Source organism: Ctenopharyngodon idella, chromosome 9 (genome assembly GCF_019924925.1).
Source record: "Ctenopharyngodon idella isolate HZGC_01 chromosome 9, HZGC01, whole genome shotgun sequence".
NCBI lineage: Eukaryota > Metazoa > Chordata > Actinopteri > Cypriniformes > Xenocyprididae > Ctenopharyngodon > Ctenopharyngodon idella.
The window spans coordinates 35015485-35034433 of NC_067228.1; the positions used below are offsets into that span (position 1 = coordinate 35015485).

At 41.4% G+C, this 18949-nt stretch overlaps 1 protein-coding gene across 1 annotated transcript in view; it reads right to left on the bottom strand.

The window, feature by feature from the left end:
• Window positions 1–14096: 14096 nt before the first annotated feature.
• LOC127518875 (sacsin-like) overlaps window positions 14097–18949 on the bottom strand; it is a 110390-nt gene continuing 105537 nt past the window's right edge. Inside the window, exons 2-4 of the mRNA XM_051906091.1 lie at window positions 14943–15031; window positions 14454–14847; window positions 14097–14106 (exon numbers count right to left, since the gene is read on the bottom strand). Of these exons, the coding sequence (XP_051762051.1) occupies window positions 14097–14106; window positions 14454–14847; window positions 14943–15031 (493 nt within the window). The remainder of the gene's footprint in view (window positions 14107–14453; window positions 14848–14942; window positions 15032–18949) is intronic.

Consider the following 18949-nt stretch of genomic DNA (forward strand, 5'->3'; position numbering starts at 1 on the left):
TGGCTCAGAACCCATAACCCACACATTTCCTGGAAGGAGGGCCAGATTGTACAATGGGACGCCAACTGCCATGCAAACTGCTTGAAACAAATCACTCCCCTGCCAGTTCAAGCCGCTGCACTCCACGATTCTGACACCGAGAAATTAAACATACCCGAAGAATACTCCGATCTGGCTGTGGCCTTCAGTAAGAACAAGTCCACCGAACTTCCTCCTCATCGCTCCGGGGACTGTGCCATCGACCTGTTGCCTGGAACCACACCTCCCAAGGGCAGGATCTTTCCCCTGTCACAACCCGAGTCAGCAGCCATGAAAGCCTACATCGAGGAGGAACTAGCCAAAGGATTTATCCGCCCGTCCACATCACCGGCAGCCTCAGGATTCTTCTTCGTCAAGAAAAAGGACGGCGGATTAAGACCTTGTATCGACTACCGTGGACTCAATGACATCACAATCAAGTTCCGGTACCCCTTACCTCTAGTTCCTCCAGCCCTCGAACAACTCAGGCAGGCCACATACTTTACCAAGTTGGACCTTCGCTGTGCGTACAACCTGATTCGCATCCGAGAAGGGGACGAATGGAAGACAGCTTTTTCCACCACCACTGGTCACTACGAGACCCTCGTCATGCCGTTCGGGCTAGCCAACAGTCCCTCTGTCTTCCAGTCCTTTATTAACGACGTCTTCCGTGACATGCTTAATCGCTGGGTCATAGTCTACATAGATGACATCCTCATCTACTCCAACTCTCTCAAGGAACATGTTCAGCACGTACGGGCGGTACTCCAAAGACTGATACAACACAAACTTTATGCAAAAGCAGAGAAATGCGAATTTCACCAAACCTCCACAACCTTTCTGGGTTACATTATCAGCCGTGAGGGCGTGGCCATGGATGACAGTAAGGTGAGGGCGGTACAGGACTGGCCACAACCTCGCACACTGAAGGAGTTACAACGGTTCCTGGGGTTTGCCAACTTCTACAGGCGATTCATACGGAACTTCAGCGGGGTTGCAGCCCCGTTAACGTCCATGACCAAGCGGCAGTCCTCACGTCTCATCTGGTCCTCTGAGGCAATACAGGCTTTCCAAGAGCTAAAGGAGCGTTTCACGTCAGCACCCATTCTCCGTCACCCAGACCCTGAACTTCCCTTCATTGTAGAAGTGGACGCCTCCAGCACGGGCATAGGGGCCGTCCTTTCTCAGCGCCAAGGTAACCCAGAGAAGATGTACCTGTGTGCTTTTTATTCCCGGAAAATGTCGGCGGCTGAACGTAATTACGATGTGGGCAATCGGGAATTACTGGCTATGAAGGCAGCACTGGAGGAGTGGCGTCACTGGCTGGAGGGAGCAAAACATCCGTTCACCATTCTCACAGACCATAAAAACCTGGAATACCTGCGTTCCGCCAAGCGTCTAAATCCACGGCAAGCTAGGTGGGCCTTGTTCTTCACGCGCTTCCAGTTCTCTGTAACTTATAGACCAGGCTCTAAGAACACCAAGGTAGACGCGCTGTCACGGCAGCATGAGGAGGTGGAACGGACAGAAATCGCAGAGAACATAATCCCTGACACCTTACTGCTGGCTCCAGTTCAATGGGACATTATCACAGAGATCACACATGCCAACGAACAGACCACTCCTCCTCCAACATGCCCGCCGGACCGCACCTACGTCCCAGCACAGCTTCGGGACAGACTACTTCATCACGTGCACGACTTCCCAAGCTCTGGTCATCCGGGTGTTACAGCCACTCTCCATCTGCTACAAAATCAGTTCTGGTGGGACTCCATGTTATCCGACACTACCCGCTTCATCACTAACTGTACACCCTGTCAAACCACCAAGGCTTCACACCAAGCGCCAGCTGGACTGTTACAACCATTACCCATTCCTCAACGTCCCTGGTCTCACATAGCCATTGATTTTGTCACGGATCTCCCAGAATCCCAGGGCCACACCACCATACTCCCAGTCATCGACCGTTTCTCAAAAGCATGCAGACTCATACCACTGGCCAAGCTACCCACAGCATTCGAAACAGCTGAGCTTCTATGCAATTATGTGTTCCGTTTCTATGGACTACCTGAGGACATTGTATCAGACAGGGGCCCACAGTTTACATCTCGAGTCTGGTCATCCTTCTTCAAGAGTCTCAATATCAACGTCAGCCTCACTTCAGGGTACCATCCAGAATCCAATGGTCAAACAGAGCGCATGAACCAAGAATTAACACGATTCTTACGCACCTACTGCCAGCGCAACCAGACTGACTGGAGCCGTTATCTGCTCTGGGCGGAGTACGCCCAAAACTCCCTACAGAAACCTGCCACTGGTGTCACGCCCTTTCAGTGCATCTTGGGCTTCCAACCTCCATTATTTCCTTGGTCTGGTGAACCATCCAATCTACCGTCTGTTACTGAATGGATGCAAAGAAGCGAAGAAACCTGGGACCAAGCTCACCATCACCTACAACGCGCCGTAAGAAGGCAGGAGATGCAGGCCAATCGTCACCGACGTCCCAATCCCCAGTACGCCGTGGGACAATGGGTTTGGCTGTCCACCAGAGACCTCCGGCTAAGACTTCCATGCAGGAAACTCAGTCCCAGGTTTGTAGGGCCCTTTCAAATTATCAAACAAATCACCCCAGTATCATTTCGTTTAGACTTGCCTGCTAATTACCGTGTCTCTCCCACTTTTCATGTTTCGCTGCTGAAACCCTCCGGGGGTCCGAGAGGGGAGCCAGAGGGAGCCGAGGTCCGCTCCCCCCCACCCTTGATGATTGAAGGCGAGGAAGCCTATCAAGTACGAGAGCTGCTCGACTCCAGGCGCCGGGGTAGGAGACTACAATACTTAGCCGACTGGGAGGGGTACGGCCCGGAGGAGCGATCCTGGGTCAATGCGGATGATATCCTGGACCCCTCACTCACAGAGGAATTTCATCGGACGCACCCGGAGAGACCGGCCCCTCGACCACGTGGTAGACCCCGGCGTCCGCTTCCTCGCGTCTGGAGCCGCTCACAGGGGGGGGGCTCTGTCACGAATATGGCTCCTTCGGCCCTTCCTCCGGACCACCGGAGGGAGCCATCACCGGAATACTGATCAGTTCTCATTCGGACTACGTTTCCCATGGGCCCTCACTCCTGGGACTGATTGCACACACACCTGCACCGCATCACACTCACTCTATATAAGACACACTCACACACACACACATCGCGAAGTCTTGATTTGCCGAGGTGATCATTTCTGAGCGTTTTTCTGTGGACTGTTTATCTGTTACCGATTGGACTGTTTATTCCCTGCGACCCTTTGCTGCCTACCCTGATCTTTGCCTGTTTCCTGGACTGTGATTGTTTGCTGCCTGCCCTGATCCTTGCCTGTACCCTGACTCTGTTTGTCTGCCGCCTGCCCCGACCATTGCCTGTTACTGTTTATGCCTCTGCCTTTGCCCTGTCTACTCTGTAAGTACTTTTAATAAACTAGCTGCAAATGGATCCACATTCTGTCGACCCATCATTACACTGTTAATGTTCAATTTTTTTTTTTTTTTTTGCAGTTCTGTCATTTAGTGAATATTTGGTTGACACAGCTTTTGACTTCTGTTAATATTTCTTAATAAAACCCATACTTTTAAATTACTGACAATAAAATTTTGATTGTAATGTCATTTTAATGCACATTTTGCAGACACACTTATCCAAAGCAACTTACATTGCATTCAAGACATATTTTATTTAATGCATTCCCTGGGAATCAAACCCATAACCTTGACATAGCTCTACTGTTTGCTACAGGAATGTCCAGTATACAATAATATAAATGTTACATATAATTGTAAGCAAGAGGAGAACCAGACTCAGAACCAGAATTATCAAAACATGATTACAAAGAATTAAGTATTTCCAGTATGTATAGTAGCAGTACTAAACAGATAAAAAAAAGATCAGCATTGTTACTTGAACAGATCCTCATGATCATCTCAATAGAACATAGTCAGTAGTTTCAAGCTATTTCAAGAAATGTATTCTTCTATTTTTTCTAAAAGCTTTGTTGCAATATCCAATGCCTGTCTGGCATTATTAACACTGAACTGCTTGTTTGGAATGTGAGGAAATTGGTGATGGTTGGGATACTGTGTTTTTTTGCCATCAACACCAAGTTCAGTCAGTTGCCTCACAGTCTTGGGTAAAGAAGTCAGCTGTGAGCTGTAATGGGACACCTGCTGAGCAAGGCTAGTTATTGAGCAGTTGTTGGGATGCTGTCCACTTCTCTTGTACATTGCTGCTATCAGGGCCTTTTCCACAGCCTGATGCACCTTGAACAGACACCACTCTGAGCAATCTCCTCCAGTGTCGTTGTGAGCTGCTCTGATGTCACATTGAGCCTGTTCAAACCAGCGTTTTGCCTCTCCTCTGTTTGGCCTTGGTGTTTCTCTGTGGTATGACCAAAAGTTATAATGCCTTCTAGAGTAGTTTTGATAGAACCTCTCGCGTCCCCTCCTGTGGCTTCGTGCCTCTGAGTTCCACATGTCATAGAAATCTCGAAAGTCTCTCCAGGTTGAGGATGTGCTATGTGTAGCTTTCCCTTGTTGTAGTTCCTCAATTCTGTTTTGCAGGTATTTGAATGCCTCATTGGCAAGTTCTTCGTTGCCTGGGTTTTTGTCTGGATGCCACCGGAGGTAGAGACGTTTAAGGGCTTTTTGTTTGTCCTCACTTGACATATTCCAGATTTCATTTAAGCTTTGGTCAATTTCTCTTTTGATTTCTTCAAATGTCTCCGGAAAGACTGTTTTGGGTGGAGGTCTGGATGTCAAAAGACGTTCTATATCTGTGCAAGTGGACCCTGTTGACACAGTTGCCTTCTTTTCCCGTTTAAATTGGTAAAGGGCAAGAGAGCTTACTTCAATGAAGTCATCACTGCCAACTTGTATTTTATATCTGGCTGGAAATTGTCTAATTTGTCCAAGTGGATCATCCAGTCGGTTGATAACAATGGCATAAAAATATTCACCAGATTCGTCCTTGCTGAAGCCAACATACTCTCCACTTTCAAAGTTGTTGTGGAAGTTCATATCAAGGCAGTCATGCCATTCTTCAGGAATGCGACATCCAGGTTTCGGTAAGGCACTGTGTCCTTCCTCCTTGTGACCACTGTTATGAATGCCATGATTTGCCAGGGTTTTCTCAACATCCTCCATGTTATCACACAGCAGAAGTTGCCCAAGGACTAGAAGGCTTGAGATGGTCAGACAGTTCTTTAGAAGAGCATTGATTTCTTTAGTAAGACACATATTAACTTCATTTACTACTTTGTGGGCCATGTCATCATTGTGTTTCAAGTAGAAACTACATCCATCTTTCTGTTTTTTCACATAAACACCCGTTTCAGCCTTACTACCTTCAAGTGGCTCATGGTTTAACAGAAGTTCAGTTTGAAGTGTTTTGCAACAGATAATTTGAATCTTAGAAAAGATTTCTTCACACTTTCCAGCAGCTTCAGGCTGTGAAACCACACCTTTGCTGTCTTCTCTGATGAGACAGACTAGCCCATGAAGAAATGCAGCAGAAGACAAGTGTTTGTCAAACCAGCCACTGAATTCACATTCCCCTTCATCACAATATTGGACACTTGCTCCCTCCAGATTTTCAGAAATTACATCTGAGAGAAATTTGGGGCGAACTTGCTGGGGAAGGAGCTGCAACAATGTTTGATGTTCATAGTGATCATCTCCAAGATAACAGCAGTTAAATTTTTCCAGCAGTTTCAGCTTGGTTTCCAAAGGACCCTCAAGTCTTTCAGGCTGGAAGACTGTGTCATTGAAAAACAAAGTGCTGGATTCATAGAGTCTTCCATCTGTTGATGGAAGATAAAGTGGGTCGTTTTGGAAAGAGGTTTTGTCCTGTTCCTCTTTCAGCAGGCAAAACAGCTGTTGTACAACACGCTTCACAGCTTTCTGCTGATTTGCTTGAAGGCTGTCTTTGTCAGAACTATCAGAATAGATTTCTTGAAGAACAGTGATATATTGATTGACTGTGGGCCTCTCCTTTACACCAATCTTTTTGAAGAAATCTTCAAATTTCGTATAATTTGGGGGAATGCGGTACAAATAAGGCCTAAACTCAAGAGCATCATTAAGCACAAGTGCTGTCTGTTTGGCCATCACAAGTTCTGACCCGTTTTCCACCAAGATAATGGGGAGGTCTGAGAACAGAGAGGCATCAAAATTTATTGACTGTAGGTATGCGTATGATTTGCTAAATACTTTTTCTCTTGTGTCCAACAATCTGTCACTGTGGCACTGAGTAGTACTGATGTTTTTCAGATTAGCAGCTATTTGTTCAGGAGGTGGAGTCTCTAAGGCTCCGGCATCCTTCATTTTCTTTATGAGATGTGGAGAGCAGAGTTCTGAAGGTAGGATTGGCATAGATGTCCATATCAGATAATGGTGATCACTGTATCTGTCAATAAGTGATCTGCTGATTGCAACAACCTCCCTCTCTTGAGTAAAGGCCTTATGATAATCACAAAGTGTTTGCTGAATTTGTATTGGGAAGATGAATTTAATGTTAGCAACTCTGTTCAGTAAATTTGAGTTTTTGTCAATACTCTTTGACAAAACAGTCCTAAACAGGAGATTTGATCTTTCCTTAAGAACATCTAGAGGAGTGTTGCCTCTAGTTTCAGATTCAATTTGTTTTGCAAACTGAATGATTTCCTCATCAGACACTTCATGTTTCAATCCAAGGTCCTTTAAGAGACGATGTGCTTCAGTACGTTTATCTCTGAAAATCTCCCAAAATGTTTCTGGCACAAATCTCTCTTTTGGAAGCATTACCCTGTAAAGGGATACGCTGTCATCATAGAAGTATGAAGCCACCTGAAGAGAGCCATGGATGTCTCGAATAAATCTGACATCTCTCAATGCATAGACAATCCTGGGGTCCACTGGTCCAAGTTCCACTAAAAACCGCATTAAATCAAGAAGCTTGGCCTCATTCATCATGTGCACAGAAGGAAGAATAAACTGTACACAGAATTCCACATCATTTAGAATCTGTATGTTTAGACATTCTGCCAATTCTAAGTTCACCCAGGTGTTCTTCAGGAAAATACTGTCACATCTATCGACATGGTACAAGATCGGAAAATCAGTGTAATGCAAAGAATTCAGGATACATACCATTCTGTGTGAATCAATCTTTTTCCGTTTTCCAGTTATTGACTCAAACAGGGGCAAGGACTTCAGCATCCACACATCTTGACTCTTGTTATTGGAATCTCTGATCCCATGTTGTAAGAAGCTTTGAAGATCTACACATTCTTCTTTAGACAGCTCCTCAAACTGTGAATGAGGTACATGATAAACCTGCCCCAAAACAGCACTACTGTCTCCTGTTTGCAGGAGTTCTGGATTCAAATACATGAGATGGAATTGTCTGAAATATCTGAAAAAGCTGAGGTCTAATTTCATGAACCCCAGTTTTATGAGAATGGATGCTATTTTTTCCTTTTGATACTCAATCACTTTTGATATGTTCCCCATTGTTTGTAAGAAATGTGCGTTATTTTGACTGGGGCAGATTACTGGTAAGATAGGGCTGTTTTCAAAGTGCTTCTTTATCTCACTGAAGACATTCAGACTTTCATTTTGGTTGCTTTTCTCTTGATCATCAAAGAAGCTCCATAATGTTTTCAGCCATTTGATCGTCGATGTCTCTGCTTTGTAAAGCTGGCACATTTGATCAGGTAATGACTGACTGAGCAGTTCAGCAAGTTCTGGTTTCAAATACGTTGCTGCTATGTCAATTGTTAAGTCCTTAATGAACTTTCCTTTACGCAGAATTTGGACATGACTTCTATTGACATCACTGTCTGCAAACATTTCCTGATGTCCTTGGAAAAGACTGCTAAATCTTGATATCAGCTTTGGGGATTTAGAGTCAAAGACTCTTAACATCTGATCTTGCGTGAGAAGAAGAGGCAGCCCATTGAGGTCATGGACATTTTTCTCATTGGTATTTGTCAAGCAGAAGCTCAGAAGTTTTGAACATCTTATTTTGTCTTTGATCCATGTCTGGTTGATGGGCAAAGGTAAATCACTATTTGTCTGGGAAGGGTCATTCAGCGATCTTTGCTTCAAGAAATTCATCACTGTTGAAGCACTGACTTCTGTCACATTCACACCAGCTGATTTGAAGTTGTCTTTTATTTCATGCATTTTATAAGAATTTGGCACCAATTTCATCCCAGTGTCATCTAAAATTTTTAAAATTCCACAATTTTCATTACTTGTAAAATATGGACAATTTTCTGAATGTGGTTTAGATGGACTGCACCAGGTAACTGTGTATTTTTGTAGTGAAAGATGTGATGATTCAGAAACAGCGTGTACAGTGGGTATAACAGGAAGGTCACGTTGGCTGATTGATTTATAGACCTCATGGATCATCTCATGCCAGACTTTGTCTACTTTCGGTGAAATGCATGGAAAGTAATTAAGGCGAGAAGACTCCAGCTGTGACTTGAGGGATACAAGAGCTGTAGGTGTATCCTTCATGACTGAACACAGATGTAACAGGAGGTCAGCATAGAGTGGTGAAATGATGTTTACTTTCAGTGACTGGTTCCACTCTGTCTTCAGACTATCACCGTCTTCTTTCCATAAGTCCCTTCTAGAAGAATCTACTTCAAAATTTGCATTCACATGGACTGGTAAACCAGTTTTTACAGGTAAAGGCAAAGAACAAAATGCCCTGCCAGTAAATGTGCTTTTCCAACATGCAGCCAGAGCAGCTTGAGGAACTTTGAAATGATCTTGCTTGTTATTCTGCTCATAGTTTTGTTTTGAGAAGCCAAAGCGCTCTGCAATGACCCACTGACTTTGTTTATTTCCCGATAACATTTGCATCCCATAGATGCTTGTGAAGGGTTCTGCTGTTCCTGACATGAGGGATTCTTGAACATGTCTGTGAAAGTTTTCCTTGCTTACCATGCTCTTCTCTGTGTATTTCTTTACAATAAGGAAAGAACTTTTTTTCCCCTTTTCATCTTCACTGATCTCCAAGAACTGTATTTTTGTGATGTGCTTCAAGAAGAGAATTAGTCCTTCAGGATCTTCAGTCAAGGCATAACGAAGGTCCTCCATGTCACAGTCTGTGACTGTATGTCTAGATATTTCAGATTTTTCTGCCATTTCCTCTGTCCTGAGAGGGAGCCTAAACATGGTTCCAGAATTGAGTGCAAACATTTCTGGAAGAAAGGTATGATAAACATCCTCAAAAGATTTTTTTAATTCATCATCAATTGAAAACATGCAGCCTGTGGAATGTTTTGTTATACCTTCCACATATTTTAGATTTGGATCAGAAATGCAGAGCCATTTGTCACCAGTCAGGATAGATGGACAATCCGTCAGATGATACACAGAATTGAAGCCAAGTCCATATTTTCCAGTTCTCCCTAAAGTGCCATGTTTTCCTCCTTCCCCCAGCTGCTGAATACCTTGCAGATCAGCATCAGAAAATGTTCTGTTGTTGTACACACAAAGAGCCGGGCCTTGAACTAGTTCCCATTTCTTTCCAAATATCTTTTCTGTCTTATGTTGTCTTTTGTCCCACACAAAGTGAATTTCTGTTGCCTGTGCATCATCAGCATTTTGAATGAGCTCTTTCAGAATATCCTTTTTAGATGGATATGCATCAATTATATTTTTTATTCGGACAGTTAGTTTCTCAGTTTGTCCAAATTCTTTGGCGTGAAGGGGAAACCCACTGACTAAATGACTCTTCAGAGTATGGTGTCTTGTTGTCATTACACCAAAATGACAGGCCACAGCACGAGGTATCAGATCATGGGCAAGCTTGACACCAGCTGAGACAGGCATCCATGGGCTGTCATTAAATCTCAGCTCTCTAGAAGATGTCAACACACCTCTCTCATCAGGTATGAGACAGTTTGTAAGCTTTTCATCTTTGATTTTGTATAGCCCTTTCATGAGTATTGTGACACACCTTTGAAGGTCTGACATAGAAAGAGGTTGAGATTCATATAAAGACTTGATTTCATTAAGTGCAGCAACAAATTGCTCTTTTGTGAATTGTTTGTTGACACCAAGGCAGTCCCAGAGCCTCTCAAATTTGGAGAAGATGACTGGAAGCACATAGAGATATGGTTTCTCCTCAAATTCTTCACTTCTGGCCACTGACCTCACATTTACAAAGTGATCCTCAATGAAAATGAATGGAAATGATCTTGCATGGCCAATAATGGGATTTGGATCTTTCTGTTCCAACAAGTAATTGTTGAGATATTTATAGCAAGACTGAGCAATGCTGAAGAGAGCCGTCTTTTCAAATGCATTGCAGTGTTGGTGTGCTTTTAACAGCTGCTGAAGCACCGTTTCAACTGGTGGATTTGTCAGGACTCTTAATTTTTGGAGAACTGGATCATCATTGTGTATTTGAAGGTTTGAATGATCAACTGTGAATTCTGTCATGCTTACTAAATTGCGACAACTGTCACTGTAAACTTCAGAGGGTTTTTTAAGAATGGTGGCATTCTTGCTTTGCTGAACTAAAGGAACTAAGGCAGGAAGGAATGGTATTTGAGACAGTGTGTGCCAGTGCAGAGAATTATCATCTTCTGAGGAGTCTTTCATTGACTCCAACAGGCACTGAAGACATTTACGACATTTAGATTTAATCTGTTGCCAAACACTGGATATCTTCCCTGCTCTTTCTATGATGTCCTCTAAAGGGAGGCGGTCACTCAGCATTCCCAAATATGAAAGTCGTTGAATCCTTTTTGGTGAGAGAAATTCATCTTCTGTTCCTTCAAGAAAGCGTCCTTCCTTAAGTTCATACAGACAGGCCACTTTGCCAGAAGGATTCACAAGTCGCTTGATAAATTGAAGCTTCTTACAACTCTGTGTTGGAATGCAAGGGTAACTTTTCAATAGGTCATCAACAGCAGGATCATTCAAGTCGATGGCATTCAGCACAAGAGTATTTCTGCTGTGTGTGTCCACAGAACTCAAGTTCTTAAAAACAATTTTGTAAAACTCAGGCCAGCTGATTGTTCTCTGATTGATCTCTGTCTTGAAGCCACAATCGATGAAACTCTGTCTTACCGATGATGGGAGAGAAACAACACTGGAATATGAAGCTCCCAAGCTCAATAACACTTTCATGGCAATGTCTTGAATTACTCGGTTCTCCTCAATTTTTTGATCCAGAAATCTCACCTTGTCCATAGAACACCAATTATGTCCATTGCTGAAAAGCTCCTGAGATTTGCCATTGGCATTCTGCACAACAGTTGAGTAGAATGACTCAACCATGGGTAAAAATGCTTTGTTTACTGTCTGTGTGTTAGGCCAGAATGTATGGAAGGAATAGTTCTGGATATGTCCATTTTGGGCCATTTTTTTCAGCTCAAGCAGTATAGTAATGTAGGCAGAGGTTACAGCATCTTTCAGTAAAGCTTTGTTCCACTCAGACTTCACTCCTTTTTCCCATAGACCTTTCCTATTTGATGTGACTGCAAAATTTCCATTGACATGGACTGGAAGACCTGTCGCAATTGAGAGAGGAAGAAAGCAAAAAGCCTGGCCACAGAGGTTTTCATCAGGGGACCATGCATTAGTTTTTGCCTCTCTATGCAAAGGTACAGCTATGCCTCCAATTGGAAATGAAAACACATGTTCTTGTTCATTTCTTCTCTGGAACATTTGCAAAGAATCATCTGTCCCAAAACATGAGTACAAAAGCCAGTACTGAGTGAGGGATTTCTCTGAGTGCTCTTGAACTATTTTAACAATGTGTGCTTTGTTGGCATCAATAATGTTGTGGCATTTGATATCATCATTTCTGAAGGTGTTCTCAATCTCTTGGAGACGTGTGTCATTCAAAACAGCAAATGAATTCATGACTTCTCTGGATATTTTGAGAGGAGTCTGAATCTGATCATTCCATGGAGGAGTTGATGCATTTTCAGGGACAATTTGAAGGGACAGTGATGTAATGCTTTTCAGAAATAGTAGGTGTGTTTGTGAGTTGTCAGTCAAATGATTTTTAAAACTTCTAATTCGCTCATCATCATATACCTTTGAACTGATCTCTGACTTGTTGGCCTCCTCCAGGGTGCGAAATGGTAATTTGATCAAGGTGCCATTGTAAGCTTTCTTGCTGTTTTGCACTGACAGATCACAATCAAAAATTCCTTCATAAGATTTAAACTGTCCAGGAAACCTTTTGTACAGTCGTTCCTGGAATGGGTCAAGTTTAATTCCTGGGTTGCCTTTGCTGAGTATGTGTTTTTCCAAATGGGTGACATTTGGATCAAGAATAAGAAGGGTTTTCCCACTTAAAATTGAGGGAATATCACTCACATGGTAAACAGCATTAAATCCGAGCCCAAACTTTCCAATCATCTCGACTTTGTTTTCCTTTGATGCTGATCCCACTTTGACAATGTTTCTCCAATCTTCTTGTGAAAAAAGCTCATTGTTGAAGATCCAAAGGCATGGTCCATTACATAGAGCCATTCCATCATCAAAGAGTGTTTCAGGGGGGTCTTTGTGTTTTCTGAAGTCAAGGAGGAATTTACACGTGGTTGCCCCAGCATCCTCAGCATTTTGTAGGAGTTCTTTGAAAATGTCACTTTCTTCTTCATACTCTTTAAGTATGTTTTTAATTCTTTGAGTAATTGGTTCAGATTGCCCACACTGTTCTATACCAAAGGACTCTTGCTCTGCTTGTATGAACTGTGGTTTTAAGATGCGAGTACTTAAGAATGGGACTTTCAACCATCTTGCAGTGACAGGTAGAACTTCTTCATGAATGACATAGAACTCCTCATTGTCTTGTTTCAGGTCATCAAGTCCTTCGGCACTGATGTCACAGAAGACTGTTTTGGACAAAGACTGCAGAGTAAAGTTTTGATTTTGTGCCATGACAGGCACAGGGGTACTGTCCTTTAAAAGCTTCTCATTCTTTCGCATCCAGTCAACAATGGCAATTGACACTTTAAGTTCTGTCAAGTTTCCATGAGGAGGATACCTGCAGTCAATTCTTTGTTTTATGTCAAGGAGTATGTCTTCAATCTCCTCATCGGACAGTGTTTTCTTCACACCAAACTTTGTTAGCAGGTTTTCATATTGCAAAATCTCTTCAGGCACTTTCTTAATGTAGGGGCTTAGATCCAGTTCAGGTGGATAGGCTAAAACTATATCTCCTGGACAGACAAACTCACTTTTATTCCAAATCCAGGGGATGCTTTTTGTGTCCAATAAATCTGTGAAATTTCTCATGTTGTCTTGCATGAATGTGTAAATATTGTGCAGCTTGGTTTTAAACTGAAAATCTGAATTTGGGTTGACCATTGATCTCAGTGCAGTGAGGTTCTCCAAGACTTTTTCAGCAGGAGGGGGCTCATAAAGTCCAAGATTTTTGCACACATGTCCTGTTAGCTCAGATGTAAGTGGCATTACATATCCAACAATTGAAGAATAATTTGAATCCCTTACTTCAGCAGGTTTATAGAGACCTCTCTTAAGATTTCTACAAATGCTTCCATTCAATAACTTTGGATTTTCACAGGGAACCCACTGCCGTTGCTTGAGCTCTTCTATCTGTGCCTTGGTGAATTTTGAAAGGAAATTATTCTCATTCAGGACTCGAACAAGAATATGTGCTTTTTTGAATGCCTTATCTGGTGAGTATACACAAAGCTTTTCAATATGATTTATAACTTGGAGTATGTTTTCTGTTGTTATTTCTTTTTGCTCTGTCTTCAGGCCAAGGCGTTGCAAACTCTGAAGCATTTCCTGGGTCTTTGTATAAATAGGTGGGGGAAAGAAATCTGCCTCAAAAAGATCCTGAAATGTCCTGTTTCTTGGATCAAAAACGTTTGAGGCTTGTTTGTGTTCTCCATGAGTTGTCTCAATAAAATTGAGACTTTTGGTTTTCATGAGCAGCTGCTCACTTTGTGAGAGTAGAATGCTACCATTATTCAATATCCAGGTCATTACTGTCTGTTCCTCATTTTTTTTTAAAGAGGCTGTCTCAATACAGTCAACCAAACAAACAGCCACCTTAGCTGCATCTAAGAGTTCAATATTCAGAAGAGTCAAAAGTCTGCGATCAGCTTCATTTGCACACTGTACAATGGTCTCAGGCACTGGCAGATCATTTGGAATGGCTGGATTTGTGGTTAAAACAACTGCTTGCTTTGATTGAACTGCAACATATTTCCCAGACATCAATCTGAAGATTGGCAACATGGAAAGCAAGTTCTTTTCAGCATTTGAGAGAGAATCCAAAGAAGAGAGGTACATTTTCAACTCCTCTTTTTCCTGTGATGAAGTAGAGGCAATGCCTTTGATGACCTGATCTCTGTGTGAGTTCACAAAGACTTGTAGAACACTTCTTGGTGAAGCTGGAAGAACATACCTCTCAATGTCATGATGTCTAAGACACCCATCTCTTTTTATGATTGTACACCCCACCATCCTTAACACTTTCTGAACATGATCTGACAAGCTAGATGCTGTGCTTCTCTGAAAAATCAAAGTTGTGTTACTCTGCAACTTTGCTAACAATACAGAATTGCCTGAACTCTGTAGTGGCTCCAGTGGTACTAAAGGCATGTCAATAAAGCTGTTTAACTCTATCAATTCAGTGCTAAGAAACTTCCAGAATTCAGCTAGCCAGCTCTTTGGTGGATGATGATTTTCTGCTGTTTTCCATGTCACATGACCTTGGGACACCTTCCAGTCCATGGGTAAGTGCTTCTTGGTGAGCGCAACAACATGTTTAGCATCCAAATTGATTATGTTGTATGTGCCTGAAAAAAAAAAAGAAATGAGTGAGACCAAATTTCACAAACATTTCACATTATTATAACTATTCACAATGAAATATATTCAACAATTTTCTTACTCTTTGTTGCTAGTTTCCTTAGTTGCATAGTGCAAAAATGGCTCAGATCATTGGGTAAAAATCTTTCTTTACAAAATGGCAGCAATGTTCTAAACAAGCAAAAAAAAAAAAAGATTATTGATTAGTACTTTGACAACACAATAAAAACACACTTAAGAATTCAAGAAGGAAAAGACAACTATATCACACCTTACCTTGGAAACTTCTCATTGTCGATCAAAACAGTGTTCTGCGCTCCATTGCTAAATGAAGTGCAGGTTCCATCGCTGAGAGGCAGAAGCTTAAGGCCTTGTAGTTCGTCGTACTTCTCATCACTGAGAGCAAATTCAAGAAGAGAGTATTTGTCATCTTTACTGAGATTTTCAACCTTACTTCTGTGAAGGACATCTCTAACATAAGATGGAGTCACCCATGTCAATGTATCACTTTCAGGGAAGATTTCTTGAACATCTTTCAAAACATGTTCTGGGAGTGTGACCAGGTTCTCTCCTTCAGCAATCAGTAATCTTGATATTGCAGACATTTTGTCACTACATATATTGTTGACTGGAAAAACTGCATCTGAGGGAGACACCCAGATGTTCTCATCATTGGCAAGGTGAAAGATCTTGTATTCAATTAGACCCTTCAGAGTGTCTGTTGCAACTTCATGCCATCTTTCTTTATGTACAGTCTTGGATAGGTCAGGCCAAAGATTGTACACAGTGGCAGCAGGCAGGGTTGAGTTTCTGGATAACTGAATGGCATCCAGGATCATCAAAAGATATACATGAGGAAGAATATCTTTTATAAGTAGCTCATTCCACTTTGCAGACTCGTCATTCTTCTGATCCTCCTCTTGCCACTTAATGAACCTCCGATTATCTGTCAGGCCAAAGCAAGCATTGATGTGAATGGGAAGCCCAGTTTTGTTTGATTCATTATTTGGAAGTGGCAGAAAGCAACTTAGTCGCCCATTGCAATGTGATCTGTCTTCATCTATTTGAAAAGCTGCATCAACTTGAGGGTAGAAGCTCAGCTTACTGGCTAGAGAGTCAATCTCTGGTTTATATCCATGTTTCAGAAGGCAAGTTGTCACAAGCCACTGGGACCTTGTTTCTTTCATTTGATGGGAAATGTGTGATGCCGTTTTGAAACAAGTTTTTCTGTCAAATGATTCTTGCTTGACATGAGAAAGGTCAGTGTCAAATTGATTCGACACCGAAACTTTTAGCCTATTGTTGCAGAAGCCATTGGTGTCAATATGCAGCAAAGTAATGGATGACACATTTCTCAGGAAAAGAAGACTGATGTCTGCATCAGTAATGAAACTGTCAAAAAGCTGTGTAACTTTTTTGGAGTCATACAAGTTATCGGAGATCTCAGAAGCCTCATTACGCAGAGGGAAACGGAAAAGCGTTCCTTTGAAGTATTGCTCTTCGCTGATGACCTTCTCCCAGGAACAACTGCTGACTTGACTGACAACATTTTGAAAGGGCTGAAACTGATCTCTCAAGTTCAAAAGGCTCTCTCTGTCCTCTTCATCATCCAAAGACCATCGATAGCCTTCTTCATCATCTCCAAACATCTTCTTTTGTGGGTCAAAAATGGCAAGGTGTTCAGAACTGAATACACATGGCAAGTCTGTAAATAAACAATAATAATAATTTTAAATAGTGTTAGCATTGCCAGTGTTGTGCCAATTCCCATGTAAGAATCCGACACCAGAAGTACCCTGAGAGGCAGTTATTTAAACTGATGTTGCAGCTGATCAGGGCAGTCAATGCAGTCATTAAACACATTATTGCTAATACACTATAATTAGGGATGCACCAATATTAAAATTTTACCCAATACAATAAGTCTATATTACATTTATTAAAATTTTCCACTATTTTGTCTAAATAGATTAAAGATAAAACTGTAAAATATAAAATAAATTTTATTTTTAATGCTTCAAGCGAATTTAGGAATCAGAACAACATTATAATGTACAGTTTTGAGGTTGGCTAAATATTACACTTAACAGTGTTATGAAATGTATGTTATTTTAGTGTTATTTAAAGATGGGCTTTAATTGAGTGTTGGATGATGGAAAAGAAAATCTAAATGTAAAAAAAATAGGAAATAAGCATGTACATTTTTATATTAATAATAGACTAACCATTAAAAAAGGTTATTGTATTCTGTAACATATTATCTTTCTTTTGTGCCTACAGTAATAATACTAAAAACATATAGCCTACCCTCTGGCAATTTAACATAATAATAAAATTCAAAAATAATTTTTACGATATTACTGTGAGCACATCATTTTACGGAGGTTTGCTTTGGTAGTAACTTGTGTAAGCTGTGCTAATTTAGCAAGCAAATCTGTTAGCATGCTAACCATAGAAATCTGAGAATACAACTACAGCACAAAAATCACATGTGATCATTAGTAGCTTTGGTTACATAATGTGGAATATTATGTATAGGCTTCCGGGGTGCGGCTCTGCTGCTGACCCAGTGCTTCACACATGCATACTCGTCCGTTTTTGTGTTGTTTTCGTGCTGTTTTGAGTTACTTGGTTATTTTATTTGATCCTATTTTGTTTTTCTTATTTGTTAAGACAAAGACAAAGACTAAAAAGAAGAGGCTGCAGGCCTCCCTTACCTATAATCACCTTGTCAAACGTATGGTCCCTAAGAAGCAAAATGGACGAACTGTTATTGAAAGTTAAGTATGATAATGATTTTAGACAAAGTAGTTTATTATGTTTTACTGAGACCTGGCTAAAAGATGGAATCCAGGATATAGACTTAAGTGGATATACAATAATAAGAGTGGACAGAGATGAAGCCGTGTCTCACAAAGCTATTGGAGGAGGTCTGTGTATCTATGTGGATAACAGATGGGCTACTCGTTTCCGAATACGTAAACAAGTGTGTACTCCTGATTATGAAATCTTGTCTGTGTCTTTTAGATCTTTTTATCTCCTGAGAGAGTTTGGACAAATAACAATTGTTTTAGTATATGTTCCTGGACCGGGCTATGAAAAAACTGGGAACAAAATAGCAGAATGTTTTAGTGACGCGCTGGTCTGGTCACCTGAACAATCTGTATTTATCCTGGAAGATGTGAACTCTTGTGATCTATCGACTTTCTTGCCTGCTCTGCACCAATATGTGGACTGTCTGACTAGACTTTCGCACATCCTAGACAAATGTTATGGCAATATTGTCGATGGTTATAAAGCCATTTGCTGCCTTCCCTTGGGAAAGTCCGATCACAGTGTTGTACATTTATTCCCCAGATATCGGGCTAAGATCAAACAGGAGAAACCGATTGTTCAGTCCACAGATGTACTTGTTTAACAAAGTAAAGAACAATTGAAAGACTGTTTTGAACAGACAGACTGGCAACTGTTTTTTAACGCAAGTGATAATGTTCATGATATTACGTCCTACTTAAATTTTTGTGAGAGCAACTGTGTTCAAGTTAAATCTGTGTGTATATACCCAAACAATAAGAACTGGTTCACCAAAGATCTAAAATTATGCCTCAATGAGAGGAAGGAAGCCTTTATGAAGGGTGATAAGGAGTTAGTTAAATAAAAGAATAGAGAACATAGGGGAAAAATTAAAAGTGCTAAACTTGAATATAAAACCAATATTGAAGGCAATGCAAAGCAAGCATGGGAGGGTTTGAATGTGATGATGGGAAGGAAGGGAAAGAAAACAATTCCCACATATTTACTGATACACTCACATCCATACTGCGAAAATGCATGGAAAGGGTTATTATGAGGCATTTAACGAATTCAGTGGAAGATATTTTAGATCCGCTGCAATTTGCATAGAAAGCTAGAGGTACTGATGATGCAGTGCTAACATTACATAATTCAGTTGCTGAGCATGTACAACAAATTTCTAATTATGCTAGAATTCTGTTTTTAGATTTTATGTCAGCTTTTAACACAATGAAGATTCATATTTTGATGCAATGATTGATTGATTTGGGGGTTAATGGGGGACTTATTCGGTGA